A 15,196-nucleotide genomic window follows, 5' to 3' on the forward strand; every position below is an offset into this window, starting at 1 on the left:
TCAGTAATGCCTTCTGGCGTGGGCAGTGGCAGAAGGATAGGTACGTGCTCCACCGGTGACGCAGACCGCTCACAGGGCAGGGGCACAAGGGGACCTCTTTTGTTCCAACAGAGATGCCAGACACCCACTGGTGATGTTCACGGGACAGCCACACGTGTAAACACGGTCAAGTACTATTCTCCCAGACACAGCCCTCCCCGTCCTCCTCCGAACGCACCAGTTCATGGAGGAACTGCAAAAACTGAAAACGGAAAGACTACACGTGACTGTGTAGGACGTATTGTAGTATTTTAATAAAAAGGATAAGCACAAGCACCTTGAACAGAAAGTTCCAAGCTAGCAGGTGAGTCTGAAAGCTATCACGTGGGACTTTCAGAGCCACAGTTATTAAAACCCTATAAATGTATGCTTTCGTGCCAAGCTGGAAAAAAGAAAAAAAAAACCCAGAACAAAATGCAAACCCTAAAACTAACATTCAGTAACCTTAAATACGAAGACACCAACACCACTGTAGAACTTATTTGTACTTTATTAACAATGTGGCTTACAATTTTTTTCAAGTAAAAAGGGTCTTTTTTTTCATTTAGAATAAAAATTAAAATATAACTCTGATATAGATTTTCATTTATTTACATGAAAACATATATACAGAATTCAATCTTACAGCAAACCAAACAACATGCCCTTTGTCCTGCAAATTTCCAAAGTGAAAACACGAATTTTTCCTTGGGACACACCAGAACGGCTCACGAGACACGAATCGAATTTCAGTACAAACTTCTCAAAATGGAATGTAAAACAGCAAAAGAACTTTGGACTTTCACGACTAGGAACAGGTTATGCTTCCAGATAGCATGCTACCTCCCATTCTAAACAACAAATGAGATGATTTTGTTCTCTTCTGTCGTTTCAAAAAAAAAAATCGTCTCCAATTCCCCATCGCGAGCAGATTTTTCGGCAAACGTTGGTCCCAGGACTCTCCTTTTCCTTCGGGGTAGCCTTTAGGTCCACCTGCAGCACTGCCCTGGCTTCCGGGCTGGTTCACAAGAGACCTCCGTGCTCGCCGATGCACTGAGAACAGATCAGTAAGATGGAAAGACTACCCGCCCGGGAAACTGCTTGGGTTCTTTTTATCACCTGAACCACAGGTGGCTTTTAAACGAACACCCAAGCAGCGCCACGTGTCAGCAATGACAATGTCTTGGGTAAATTCTGTGGGTCAGAAATAGCACGATTCGATTCTATCGCATCCATGTAAACCAATTCTGGGGATAAAAGCCAGGAGAACCAGATTAAATATTCAACCGAGTTGAAGGGGATAAAGCAATTTCCAGAAGACTTTGAAACGGAAAAGAACGGTAGACGATTAAGAGAATCATGACAACATTGGGCTGCAAACAGAACTTTTCCTTGCGATTAGTTATTGCACCAAAAGACACGGGCCGTTATGTACACGTCTTCAACGACTTCTTCCTTAAAAACTACAGACACCTTAATTTATTACGCTTCCCTTCAAATCATTGCACACTCGATCACAGCGTTCTAAAGACAGTAGAGTACGTGGACCCTCGGGTGGCCACCTTGACCAAAACATGACAATGATGCTCAAACCACAGCAAAGGTTTCAACGCTACTGTTTTTATAGTTCTATGTACAGCAAAGAAACAGAAATGGGCGTTCTACAAAAGAAGTATGAAAACCCCCAGTGCTTGCAAAACGAAAGGAGAACGGCTCTTTAGAAAGGTGTTTGGTGTAAGATAAAAGGCAGATCTCAGAACTTGCCTGATAACAACACTCAAAATTCTGAGAGAGAAGTTAGGGCACTCAGACCAAGCTTCAAAGACAGAGCCAAATCAAGTCTCCAGAGATCACAGGAAGGGTCAGAGGGGGCGGCGGCAAAGGCTTGGGGTCATTTGAATTTACCGAGGAACCAATCAAAGCAAACACAGGAAACGCTCTTTCAGATACGCTCAAATAAGGAAAAGCAACCGTAGTAGCCGTGCAGCTCAAACACTGCGTGCGAGTCAAACTTTGATCAGAGGAACTTACTTTTAAAAGTGACGGGTGAGTTCTCTGTACTATGCAACTTCGCGGTGAAGGAAACTGGTTTCCGTTTTTTTTGTTGTTTTTTGGTGGTTTTTAATTTTTTTATTTTTTTGAAAAGCAAAGAGGTTCATCCACTGTGTCAGCCTGCTCTTTTCAGGTTTATATGGTCGTGGGGGGTGGATAGCTTCCCAACACAGTCCAAATGCAGTCGGCAAGGCGGGGGCTGAGCAAACTCCATTCGTCTTTGGATGGGACCGCATGGTGGGTGCCTCTCGCCATGAAAGACGAGGTGGCATTTCTGCTTCTCAAGTTACACATGCTGTGCAGACTGCAAAGTGTCCGTGTGGCCGGGAGGGGAACACGCTTCTCGGCCAGCTCCAGGAGGTAACGCAGGACCCCGGCACACAGAGGGCGGGACTTTGGTCCCAAAGTATTATCAAAGAGACAGAGCATCGACTGTAGCATCTGGGGAGGGAGAAGGGAGGGAGGCGTATCGCCTGTTGGTGTTTCAACCAAGAAACGTTAGGCTTGGGGCTGTGGCGGCACGTGGGGAAGAGGTGTAAAATCAGTATTTCCTGCCGTAAGAGGCACAGTAACGACACGGTATAAAATGTTCCTTGCAAATTGGCCCGAGGTATGAGACGGAAGCTGGTGTGGGTAAATCCTATGGAGAAACGGACGCCTTAGCGTTCCGGAACCAAACCGCTACTGATGTGGGCCACACCCGCCACTGGCAATCCCCAGAGCAGCCAAGTTCAGGAGCACGTGGGCAACGCTCCGGCAAAAGCATCTTCTTGGTCCTAAAATGTTTCTTGGCTCTCGATGGGCCAGTGGGCGGCCCGGACACGACCTTCATGAAGGTTCCCCCAGGGCTGGGTCTTCTGCCTCTGGCCCCAGCCCCGTCGTCCTTACGGCTCACTCGCAAAACCGTGGTGGGCGAAGCGACTGATCGCCGCACAGAGACTGAGGGCGAGGAGCGTGTTGGGCATCTGGCCCCTCGGGGAGCAGGAGGCCCCCCCCAGCAGTGGTGGCCATGACCTGCCTGGGCCACCAGCGGAAGGACCATCCAGCTCCGGGTGGGGGGGTGGGGTGGGGAGGCTCCAGAGACGCCCGGAAGGAGCTGCTTGTTCCCACGTCGCCTTTACTTGAAAGGGCACGAGAAGGTCACATTCGTCCCGAAAGTACAAAGACACGTTGCAGCCACTACATGCCTTCGTGGTTCCAAGCGCAATGGGAACAGCTCGGCTTAAAAAGGCCACGGTGAAGGGTCCTAAGCGAGTCAGCGCGGTGAAAACGCCAAACACCTCGCAACGGACACCCTTTCCAGCAGGCGCCCCCAGGCTGAGCCACGGTTAAGGCCGCGAGCATGTGGCTGAGAAGGCAGGGGCGGGGGACCGAGAGGAGGGGGACACTTCAGCTCAGGAGAGAGAAGCCTGGCTGCAGGCCGAGCGCCAGTCAGCGCGGACGCTTCCGTCCCGACAACACGGCCAGCGGCACCGGGTTGGGACGCGGGGGGCCCTTCCGTCCCGGGGCCCCGGGCAGAGCCACTTGCCAAATGTTTAAAACTTGGTGGCAAAAATCAGCTACGGGGAGACAGTAAAGGGTCACCTGCAAAATATGCTCCCCATCTGCATCGGTAGCCAGGACAGAATGTTCGCAACAAAGGTCGGCGTCAGTCACCACACTCTGCGAAATGCGACAGAGAATCATGCCTTAAAAACGTAGCCGACACATGACGGCTGAGAAGCCCACCGCATGGGGTCACCCCCGCTGCTGAGACTCTCATCAAGGAGAAAAGATGGAGGGTGGACGGTAAAAAGGAGTAACCGAAGGGCGGGCAGCCTCTGCTCTCGGTGTCGGCCTCCGGACACGTCTAAAGGTTTAGTTTTCCTCGCCCACGTTCCGAAAGGCATCTGGACACCTGCTGCAGCGTGTGGGGGTGGGGGGGGGGAGGGCAGGGGGGAGCAATCCATTTGGGTTTGAGTGACCATACTGGGTCCCTCACGGGCACACACACAGAGGGGGTGCTGGTCACCAAAACCCAGCCAATTCTCCGAGCCAGAGATCTCTCTTCCAGGGACTGAACCGATTTAACGGAAACTGCCCCAGAAATCAGCAACCTCCCAGCCAGGGCGGGCTGCAGGGAGCACTCCACGTTGTGGAGACCATGCTTCTTTTTCACCTACTGTGTGTCTCGTGCTGGCAGATCGGGACTCTCAGCAGGAGCAGGATGGGGACAAGGGGTCCCAGAGTGATCCGGTCACCCAAGATCGCAGTTGGTGGCCAGCCGTGCCAGCGGAAGAAGAGCGGGGCTGGGCCGGGTCACTGCCGGCTTCCTGTCGGGAACGCCCGCCTCCCGGGACGTCCCAGGGCCGGGCGCATCGGAGGGGCGCTCGAAGCCAGTCTCATCAAGGGATTCAGGACAGGATCCTTCTGAGGGGATGGTTTATTCAAAGCCTCCCGAAGCCTCTTCCTGTTCCTGCCATTAAGCTCTGCCTTCAGTCCACAGCTCAGCATTTCCCACCAGACTAAAGGGGGTCACTCCCCGATGTGGTCGCAATTAAATCAGAATGTTAGCAGTACGTGGAGTTCTACAAAAGGCTGCAAACGGAACCCTCTACAGGCTCCGATGTCCGTCACTCAGGGAGAACCACTTCATCGCCTCTCCTTCCTAAAAGGCACCTCTGCCGGGCGATGACGGTCTAGCCCATCCTTCTGTAACCACGTCCTGAAACATCGCCTGCAAGTGCGTCTGAGAAATGAGCCGCCACCAAGATCAGACCGTGGTGACATTCATGCCGCGAAAGCCACGTGTGCGTTGCCGTGGAAGAAGCATCTGTAGTGACTGCAGAAAACCCCCCAGCCAGGCGCCCTCCTCGGGCACATCCAAAAAAGACATCAGCTACGCCTTGGTTTTCAAAGCAAAGCGGGGCCGTGGTTTAGGAAATGCGTCTGCAGGGAGCTGCCTGGATTCGGGCCGGAGAAATGGGAGACGCGGACGTACAAAGAAGCTCTTCGATGCCCTCCAGCGCCTGACGCTGTCCAGAAGCCACCGCTGTGGTAGCGGGCGGGCCTGAAATCGCGGCAACGTCAAACAGGCTGGGGGGTCAAGAGGTCCGCCACGCTCCTTGCTTTTCGGCCCTGTCTTGTATACGCACCATCGCACGTCGCCCAGCAAAGTAAAGCTTCAGTCTCGAAACCTTCCCAGGACGCCGCATCCCAAGAGAACGGGTCACCTCCCAAGAGGGCAGCGTCAGTTGGCGTACTGGGCGTAGAAGGCCCCTTTAACTCTCTCGATCTGGTGGCACAGCTTGATGGCAGGCCCCAGCTTCAACTCCATGCATTCTTGCACCGTGGGAAGAGTCAGCAACAGGAGCGCTTGACCGTCGATGTCCTGCCAGGAAACAAAGCCACGTTAGAGCCAAGACACCGGGCGCCAAGGGAAGGTATCTGCCATGGCGGGCTTGGTCCTCGGGGCCAAAGGGCGTGAGGGGTGGCTGGTGGGGGTGAAGAGGCGGAAGAGGGAAACCACTGCAGGATCTCGTCCTTCTCAAGGAGATGGCCCCCTGCTGGGAGAGCACCCCCCCCCCACCAGCCCTGGGCCCTCCCGTGTTCTGCCATGACTTGACGTGAGCACTAGAAAAGAGCTCTCTCCGAAAAGAAGCAGCTCTCTCTTTCTTACCCAGGTCTGAACTTTCACCGTCGGGATGGGCAAGAAGATGCCGTAGAGGTGAGCGGCCCCCCAGAACAGTTTTCCCTTGAGGAAAACTCAGGTACGTAGATGCACACCATGGCACACGTCTCCATCTGCACGCCCACATCCCCCAGAGTGAGGCGTACAAGGGCCCCCTCCCAGCTTGGCGTTAGTTAGCTCTCTACAGCCATGCACGGGGTCTACACGAGGAAGATGTTCATTAGAGCCTGTGAAGTCGCGTTCACCGCAGGAGGAGGGGGCCGAGGCTCACCCCAACGATCACCCTGACGGACATCTCTGCCCCTACTGTCACCACTGGGTTTATTTATGGAGACGCTGTTTGACTGGGGTACTGAGTTGAAGTGCAATCCCTTCTTCCTATCCGCCAAGGCAGTCTTCGTGTTCCAGAAGAAGTTAAGAGGCTTCTCATGTTCCAGGGGAAGTAAGACAAGGTAACGACATAGACCCATGGTAGAAGGAGAGCATAAAATGAACTCGGCGCCAAAATTTCTGCCGTCTGGAGAAGCAGTGAACCCAAGGCGCCATAAGCCGCAGAAACATAACAGTCATGCGACTGCATACGCGCTTGTGAGGTCTCGGACATCGTGGGTCATGAGCTACACAGAAGCTTATTTTCTTAAAATGATGGTGTCTTCAGCGGTCTTAAAATATCAAAAGCAAAGAAACAGAAAGCGATGACCTTGGGAAGACCAACATGATCAGTTTCAAAAGCCACCTTCGTGTGCTAATAATCCCTGCTGAGTGCGGAGGCCGTAAAAATTAAGCGTTAATTTTACAAGTATCAATGCGAGTGCAGCGTCTGATGTCTCAATTACACAAGCCTCCTCTCAACCAAGACTCAAACTGGACGTTATCCAACCCCGAAGTAAACCTATCAGTCTTGAATTTACACTGAAAGGAGGAGATGAAGGAAAGTGTCCATGAGTTTTTGGTGCTCTATTTATACCACTTTCCCCTTTTTCTATCGTCCTCTTGTATGTTACTTTGTCTCTTCGGATGCTACTCTGACTGGAGTAAGAGCAAACTCAAAGTACCGGAAAACAGTGTCTTGCTCAAGGTCATGAACTAAATAAACAGTGGTAGCCGCTGACCTGGGACCGGTATAGCCAACTCCGTTTGCAGAGGCAAAGCCACATATATTCCACCAAAACTCGACAGAGAGGGCGTAGGCCTCGGGATACAAAGTCTCGTGAGTTATCACCGGCCTCTAAAAACACACTGTGAGGAGGAACCAGGATGATGTTACAAAACCACGTGAGGTGGCGTAACCATTACGTTCAATGAAGAACAGAACAGAAACTTGTTTCAGGAGATGGGAAGTATCTTTAGGTGGAAATTAACGCCAAAAAAGCTGGCTGATCTACCTAAGATCACATTGTTAGAGACCAAATTGGAACTGGGACCCATGGTTTTCTGATATTAAATTCTGGAGGGAAAACTGTGCTCTAAACATGCCCACTTAGTATAATGGCCATCGTTGGACGTACGGATTCAATTATACTTGAAAGTCAGCCCTAAAATGCTTCTGCAACTCTCTACAGACCAAGTCAGTGAAGGTGGCTGCCACATGCACACACACATTTGAATGGAGAATGTCACTTATCTATGGACTCAACAAGCAAGTGTTTCCTGAGCACCTACTCAGGGCCAGGCACTCTAACGACCTCTGCGATTACCGCATAAACAAATCAAAGACTCCCTTCCAGGAGAGTAGGAATCTCAAGGGAGGCCATTACGTTGAACAGACCACCACAATACAGAGAGATTAAAGCGTGGACACAGCTTTACGCACTAACAGACGGGAACGTAACCAGCCTTATAGGAGTCAGGAAATGTCTCAGGGATCAGCGATGCCTGAACTTATACCAAAGGGGCCGAGGAGATGCATGAAAAGGAGGAGGGACCCAAGGAAGACCAGTAGTTCGGGAAAGCACGTATTCAGGGAAAGCACAGAGCCGCGGAAGGTAAAGCTGAGATGGGCCCAGAGGGTCGTTAAGAAAGTGGGACTTCCTCTAAGGTGTGCGACCAGAAGTCACCAAAGGGCGTTAGGCAGAGAGGTCACATTGTAGGATTCGAACACCTGCCCGCTGATTTTGGCCACAACGTATTGGCATGAATTAGCAGGCAGGGAAGTTACGAGGGGCTGAAAGGGAGGCCCCACCTCCTAACACCATCACTTTGGAAGACAGGATTTCAACACATGCGTTTGGTGGCGGGGGGAGGGGGTTTGCAACGTTCAGGTTAAAGCACAGGTGCTGGGAACAGAGCCATGTGGCTCCTATCCCGAGCGACGTGCCGTCCGCCGGGTGAGCCGGGACGCACACTTCCGGTGTTTCTGGACGTGCCTCCACCAGGCTGTCCTCAGCTCCCCAAAGACTCCGCGTTCTTTTGTGGAGACCTCACGTGGGAAGAAATAAGGCAGGTGAGGGTCAACTGCATTGAGCCGCAAATATCCTCAAAATGAAAACTCACAGTTAGCGGGGAGGGCGAGCTGAGGTCTGCAATCCCCAAACAGAAACCTCACGATGGCCCCTCCCTTCGCCTGTTCTAAGCCTAGCAGGGCTTCTGCCGACGGAGGGCAGACACCAGGAGTGAATGCAGTGCTTACATTAAAGGCCACACTCCAGATTCCTTCCGATACGGCCGAAGCGTTTATCCTGGGGGAGCTACAGTGCCTTTCACCCGCCAGTTTCCGTTCTGGAGAGTCGCATCCGTCTCAATAAACTACTCCTCGAACACCACCCACCTGCCTGTTGGGATAACCGTGCTCTATCCTGAGATCCTAGAATGAACTGTGCCACCACTGTCAGGGTGATCACCACCGGTCAAATTCGATGGTCACTGGAAGGGTGAACAAGGACACAAGGCGTCTGCTACAGCATTCAGCGCGCGATCCACACGCGAATATTTCCTGTGCGAACAGGCGTCACAGAATATGCCTGACGTGAAGGTCAGGCCTTGAGATAAGGGCTGACCCTGCCCAATTATTTTACAGAGCTGGACAGAGGACGTGGTCTCTTTCCTGGGACATCTTGTGGGAAAATCTGCCGGTGGTATCATTTACCAGCCACCAGGCACGCCCAAGCCTGCTCTCTCGGGCCCCCATGAGACCCCCGCACCCACCAGCTGCTACAGGGCCGCGGCCTGAACCGTGTCGCTCCCTGTCCTGCCCTTGTGGGTGCTCTTCTTTGGCTGAACAAACCTCAGGAGCACCCTGTATACATCCCCCGTCTCCTTCCGGAGACGTCGGATCGCCTGGTGCTGTGCAATCCCTCCCCCAGCCTCCCTGCTCTGACCACACCAGTCTCTGCTCTTACTGCTGCTGACGACTGTTCATGAGCCCATCGGCCCCAGGAGACCGGAAGCCTCTAGAATCGGGGGCCGTATCGCCTGTTCTCCTGCCCCGGCCAGCAGGCCTCTGGGGCCCGTGCAGCAAGGGGCAGTTGCACAGAGCTGCTCCGGCAGAAGAAAACCAAACGAGAATGATGGGCAAGTTCATAATGATGGCCTCTGGACCTTTATCAGATCCCGGCCCCTTCCACCCCCACCCCAACACACATTCACTTGTCCCGCAGACGGGCAGAGCCAATGGGAGAGTGCTTTCCAGGCCCTCCTTCCTTCTGCCCGGTGTCGTGCCCGAGGAGGAGGAGGAGGAGTTGGTTTGGAGCGCCTGGGTGGCTCAGCTGGTTAAGCATCCGGCTCCTGATTTCAGCTGAGGTCATCATCTCACGGTTTGTGAGTTCGAGCCCCGAGCGGGGCTCTGTGCTGACAGCGTGGAGCCTGCCTGGGATTCTGTCTCACTCTCTCTCTCCCTCTGCTCCTCCCCTGCTCGCACTTTCACTCTCCCTCAAATTAAATGAATAAACTTAAAAAAAAAAGTAATAAATAAAGAGGTCTCAGCTTTGAGGCCGCGGTTGAGGGGTGGAGAGTTCACGCTCTGAGTGTGAGCTTCGTAAGCGTGGGCAGCTGGACTGGACGGACCCTCCTACGGGCCGGTGCGCTTGACTCGTGTTCTCTGGTGCCCCGCGCACAGCCCCGGTGCACTGGGCCTTGCGGAGCGAGGAGAAACACCCGGCCGAATGCGTCTGCACACACGAGTGTGCAGGAGGACCAAGGTCACGGGAGGGCTGGGGTGAGGCGGTCTGACTGATCGCAGAGACCTTGCGCCCTGCGTGTCACCTGGAAGTCGGCTGGTATCTCGGGCAGGGCGGGCGTTCTGTGCAGCCTGTTTGCTCTGAGCCGCCTCGGGGCCTCTGGCTGTCGTCCTCGGTTCTCGTTTTCCATCCTCCCTGACGCTGTGCGACCCATCTCCTGCCCTGCATGTTCTTATCTTCAGACAGATGCGTGATCAAGCGTTAAAAGGCGCCCCTGCTTTCTGAACACCAAAGCGTCCGGCTGCGAGGGGCTGGATTTAGCCACCCGACCATCAGACGGTCGCGGGAGGGGAAGAGGCCGCAGTGGCGGCTCAGGGGCGTCGAAGCTGTGGGTGCCCCCCGACGCTTTCCCGTGCGCAGATGGCCCCACGGCTCGGGGGACAGCGGGGGGACGGAAGCCAGCCCGGGCCCGAGGCTCACCGACCCGGCGTGAGCGCCGGGGAAGGAAGCCCACCCCGCATCCCGAGGGCGGCTTCCTGTGTTTTCGTTTGAAAGAAGTGAGCTCTTCCTCGCTGATCGTGTAGTTAGACCCCGCCGCGGATTTCTTTTTTATAGCTCCGCTTTTGCATACTTCCGAGCTGCTGGCAAATCACTCGTATGTGAAACACGGAAAAGGACCCTAAACAGACTACTGATTTTTGAGAAAGGAGCCCTGGTAAAACACTCAACAGGAAAGAGAAGGCCCAGCACACACAAAATTAAATTTATTTGGGTACAGAGCAGGTCCTCAGCAGGGACATTCATTCAGGTCTACGGAACCAGAGAGCAGACAGCATAGTCCATAAGCTGCCAACGACCCCGAGTTTCTTTCATCGAAGTGAATCACTCGTTGGGGGAGTCTGCTTATTATATGTGTCTCTGCTTCATAAGAGGTGTATAAAGAGGCAATATTTTATTTAAGAGTTTTGTGGGTTTTTTTTTTTCTCTCAGTTATAGACGTGTGGAGTTTTACTGTGTAATGTACATGTTCGCGGCACGAAATTACAGAGCGTAGATGTTTTAAGCTGTTGCCGTAACATTTCAGAATTAAAGGTGGGCCTTCCAGTAATGGGAAGTTTATACTCTGTGTCAGCGGGTTGTGACGGCTTCTGAATGTAGCGATCACCATTCCGCCCTGTGATTTTTCTCCCGCGCTGCTGAACAGAGCCGCCTGCTGGCTCCTTGGGGCCGTCTAAAAGCTCATGGCTGGCCACGAGGCCTTGGCTGGCCGGACCCACTGGAGGCCTCACCGAATCATGACCATGGCACTCGGGCTCAAAGATGATAGAACAAATACACAAAAACTCGTAATTACGGGCCTGATCGAACAGAAAAGGACTCGAATCCCACACACTTCAGATAGCACAGAGGGCAACAGCGTATTATGGTGACGGGGGTGGGGGTGGAAGGCCTAATGAGAAATTTGAAATAAGAACAAGGCTATTATCAATTAAAAGCTTACCTATTTTTCTGCCTATAAGAGTTAAGTAAGTAGGTACGTACGACCAAGCTTTTAACCAACATAAGAAGAGAAACTGGAGACAGGGCCCTGCCCACTGCCTGGTTCTAGAAGTGCTAACGTACCAGGCATGTTTCATTTCTCAGACATGTTAGCTTGGGAAGACTGGAAACTTCCTGAGATAACCGTAATAAGCTGGGCTCAGAAGGACAATTAAGGAGAGCTCAGCATCTGTACTATTTGAGCCTTTTTCCCAAGTCAGCTTTGTTTTCACTTTCTTGCTTAGTATTAGAAAGCTGTAGGGATGCCTGGGTGGCTCAGTCGGGTAAGCGTCTGACTCTTGGTTTCAGCTCAGGTCATGATCCGACGGTTCGTGAGATCGAGCCCTGTATCGGGCTCTTCACGGACAATGTGGAACCTGCCTGGGATTCTCTCTCTCTCTCTCTCTCTCTCTCTGCCCCTCCTCTGCTTGTTCCCGGTCTCAAAATAAAAACTTAAAAAAAAAAAAAGAAACCTGTAAAAACAATCCCACTCGAGCCTGGTGGCCTCTCACAGTGCTGCTCAGCCATACCTGAGCAGGGGAGCTCTGTGCTCTGCTCTGCCCACAGCCCAGGGGAAAAGCATTTCTCAGTCAAAACTGGGCATTTGGGTCTACAGATGAAATAAAGCAAAAAAAAAACCACAACTGCAGATAATCTAGAATACCACCTTCTACACCTACCTTTCGAATATCTTAAGACCCATAAACAGATGCCCTGTCGATGTACACGGAACGAACACATGAGCAAAGAGATCCACACGTGAAACTTGGGGTCATCAGCACGTGGCTCGCACTCCAATGCAATGCCTTGTTCGCGGTGTCACTACGGGCCAACAGCAGCCTGGGAAAATGCTGCATTAGGCAACGCTCTTAGCAGGGGATCAACCCACTGCTTTATTCTTGTTTTCAGGGTTGAGATGCTCCAAATCGTGCCAGCCCTCGTGGTGGCTGTAACTGTCCCGTTTGTGTGTTTTGAACGAAGGGACACACTCATGGCCCAGTTCTCTACATGCGATGCAGCTTTTTCCTCTTTTCTGCTTTTCTGGTCCCTCAGAGAGGAAGTGCTGATAATGTCACACAGCAAGGTGACCCTCCCCTGTGGCCGCCGCTCCCTCCTTCACGTGCATTTGCTGGGTGTCTACAGGGAGACTCTGGTGGTCGACCAGTCGGCAACCTTTGAATGTTTGAAGTGCTACCCTCTCCCAGGAGGAGCTGGGAACCACATTAATTTGCTTTTTACACAGTGGGCCTGGAAGAAAATCTGGGGGATACACTGGGTGCATGCAGAATCAGAGGCCTTTCTTTTCTCTTCCTGATTTAATGCCTGAGTTACTTTCTTTCCAGAGCATCCGTCTGCATAATCTAAAAAAGCACTGGATAGACACATCTTTAATTGCTTAGATGGTAAACAGTTATTTTTTTTTTAAATGCCAGGTCCTGAAAGACGGATATTCATACATGGCGAGACAACGTGAGACATGGAGGGAACACAGCGGCACAAGTCGCGGGCTCCGCCTGGCGCTTCCGTGGGAGGCCTGGTGGCACAGGTCCAGAGGGGCAACCTGTTTCCACACCCATTTAAAGGGCAACGGAACCCAATCCCTCCTTTCCCGCGGCTCACAGCATGTCTTATGTTTCGGCTAATTACGATCATCTCACCTGCAGAGTCAAAACGCCATTAAAGGATAGATGTTATCCGGGGCGCCTGGGTGGCTCAGTTGGTTTAGCATCCAATTTCGGCTCAGGTCATGATCTCACGGTTCATGAGTTCGAGCCCTGTGTGAAGCTCTGTGCTGACAGCTCAGAGTCTGGAGCCTGCTTCAGATTCTGTGTCTCCTTCTCTCTCTGTCCCCGCCCCCCCCCCCCCCCCGCCCCGCTCATGCTCTCTCTCTCTCTCTCTCTCTCTGTCTCAAAAATAAACATTAAAAAAATTAAAACTAAAAAAAAGGATTGATGCAATCATCCATCATCCTTTGGCACCGCACCTAACATACCCTGGGTTGTTGACATTTTTACAAATGCAAGAGTGAAAAAAATATGAAAACATCACGCGAAACACAGCAGGACAAGGGCTCCCACCTCTGGGAAGATGAGCACACATCCTTTCCCTGTTTCTCCCACTAAATGTAACAAAAGCCCTGAATGTTATGAATCAAACGTATGGCAGAGAGAAGGTGGCAGACCAGCAGGGACTTGGGGACCTGAGTTGGGGCACAGTGGGGCATGCCCTCGTTGTGCGTCTGCCTTCTGCAGCCAAGACCGATTGCTAAAGAGGCTTGCAACCCCCGAAATGCCAATGCGCATGAGGGAAAGGGGCCCCACGGAAGCCTGCTCTTTTCAGCCAAAGGACTGAGGGAAAGGGAGCCTCGGCAGACAGAAACCTTTTAGACAAAAATGGCCTTCCTGCAGGACGGAGAACCCCCGCCTCCAAGAGCAGCAAAGGCCGGGCGAGGGGTCCTGATGTCCAGTCTGCCCAGATGACCCCAGGCCCCCAGCGCCCCCACAAGGGATTATCAGGGAAAAACCAAGTGGGGACTTCCTCGACAGCAAGGAGCCCCCCGCAGAGGTGTCAGGGAGGGATCATTTGTGCACCTGGGTTGGCACCCACCTCTTCCCTCACAGTAACAGGGAGGCACCCTCTCCCCTGCCAGAGCCGGGTCCCAGAAAGCCAGCTCAATCAGAAGAGCAAACAAAACGTCACAAATGCAGCAGGAGGGCAAGCGCACCTGTTCCTGAAAGATCTTGGCCAGGGGGGCGCAGTCCGTCAGCTTGATGAACCTCACCACGTCGGTCACCGTCCACTCCAGAGGGTTGCTCTCCAGAACCAGCCTCTCCTCCTCCTCTTGCTTCGTTTCCTGACGGGAGAAGGGGTAAGGAGGTCATTTCATCCCTGCACGGATGCTCAGGAAACCCCGTGGGCCTGAGCCGGACTTTCCTTCTCCCTCTGGCCTCTCCCCGGGGCACCCAGACAGCCCACAGAAACTGCCGGTCTCTAGGGACTTTCTTAGCAATTCATCTGGGTTGTGACTTTGCCTCCAATGACTTGTGTGCCGTTAGAGGTTAAACAAACAAACAAACAAAGGCACAGTGGGAGCAGTTGCTGAAAACCAAGTTTATCGGGACATCTTGGGCCTGCTTAGCAAGGATGCGTCTCCGACCGAGGAGAGATGGTGTGGGGCGTATGAGAACGCACAGGAGACAGCCAGGTTTTCCCCATTCATTTTGGGGATGAAGGTACAGATGGCCTCCCACCTGAGTGGGCGTGGGGAAGACCGGAGATGCTGATTTCCCATCTCACAGCATCACAGAGGCCCCTCCGTGAAGGGAAAGCCTGCTGTTCAGGGGACCTTGAGGACTCATTCTGTCTGTCCTCCTGACGAGAATCCTTCGAGGCTGTGAAACCTTCCAGAGAAAAAGGTGCCATGACTTCCCTCTGAACTCCACTCCAGACGTCACCAGGCCTTGTGCCCGGATGTGGGAACCACGCTGGAGCTGCTGCCACTGCTTTTAGTATTTTAGTTAAAAAATTTCTTTGATGTTTATTTGTTTATTTAGAGAGACACGTGAGCAGGGAAGGGCTAGAGAGAGAGGAGGAGAGAGAATCCCAAGCAGGCTTTGCACGTCCCGCGAGGGGCCCGATGCGGGGCTCGAACTCAGGACTCGTGAGCCGTGAGATCACGACTTGAGCCGAAGTCGGACACTTAACTGACTGAGCCACCCAGGCGCCCCACTTTTGGTATTTTTACAGGGACCCCCGAATCAAGGCCTTGACCTTCAACACGCTGTGGCAGCCCCCCACCCCC

At 52.8% G+C, this 15,196-nt stretch overlaps 1 protein-coding gene across 10 annotated transcripts in view; it reads right to left on the reverse strand.

Annotated features, from left to right (window-relative positions):
- Positions 1-511: 511 nt before the first annotated feature.
- Positions 512-15,196, reverse strand: part of SFMBT2 (Scm like with four mbt domains 2) — a 222,318-nt gene continuing 207,633 nt past the window's right edge. For 9 of the 10 annotated variants that reach the window (XM_045465807.1, XM_045465810.1, XM_045465812.1 and 6 more), the window contains 2 exons: positions 14,120-14,248; positions 512-5,440 (listed from right to left, as the gene is read on the reverse strand). In XM_045465807.1, the coding sequence (XP_045321763.1) occupies positions 5,300-5,440; positions 14,120-14,248 (270 nt within the window). In that variant the 3' untranslated portion in view covers positions 512-5,299. Of the gene's footprint in view, positions 5,441-11,821; positions 12,756-14,119; positions 14,249-15,196 lie in introns of those variants that run through there. The other variant, XM_045465813.1, reaches the window with a different exon arrangement.

Source organism: Leopardus geoffroyi, chromosome B4, assembly GCF_018350155.1.
Source record: "Leopardus geoffroyi isolate Oge1 chromosome B4, O.geoffroyi_Oge1_pat1.0, whole genome shotgun sequence".
Taxonomy (NCBI): Eukaryota; Metazoa; Chordata; class Mammalia; order Carnivora; family Felidae; genus Leopardus; species Leopardus geoffroyi.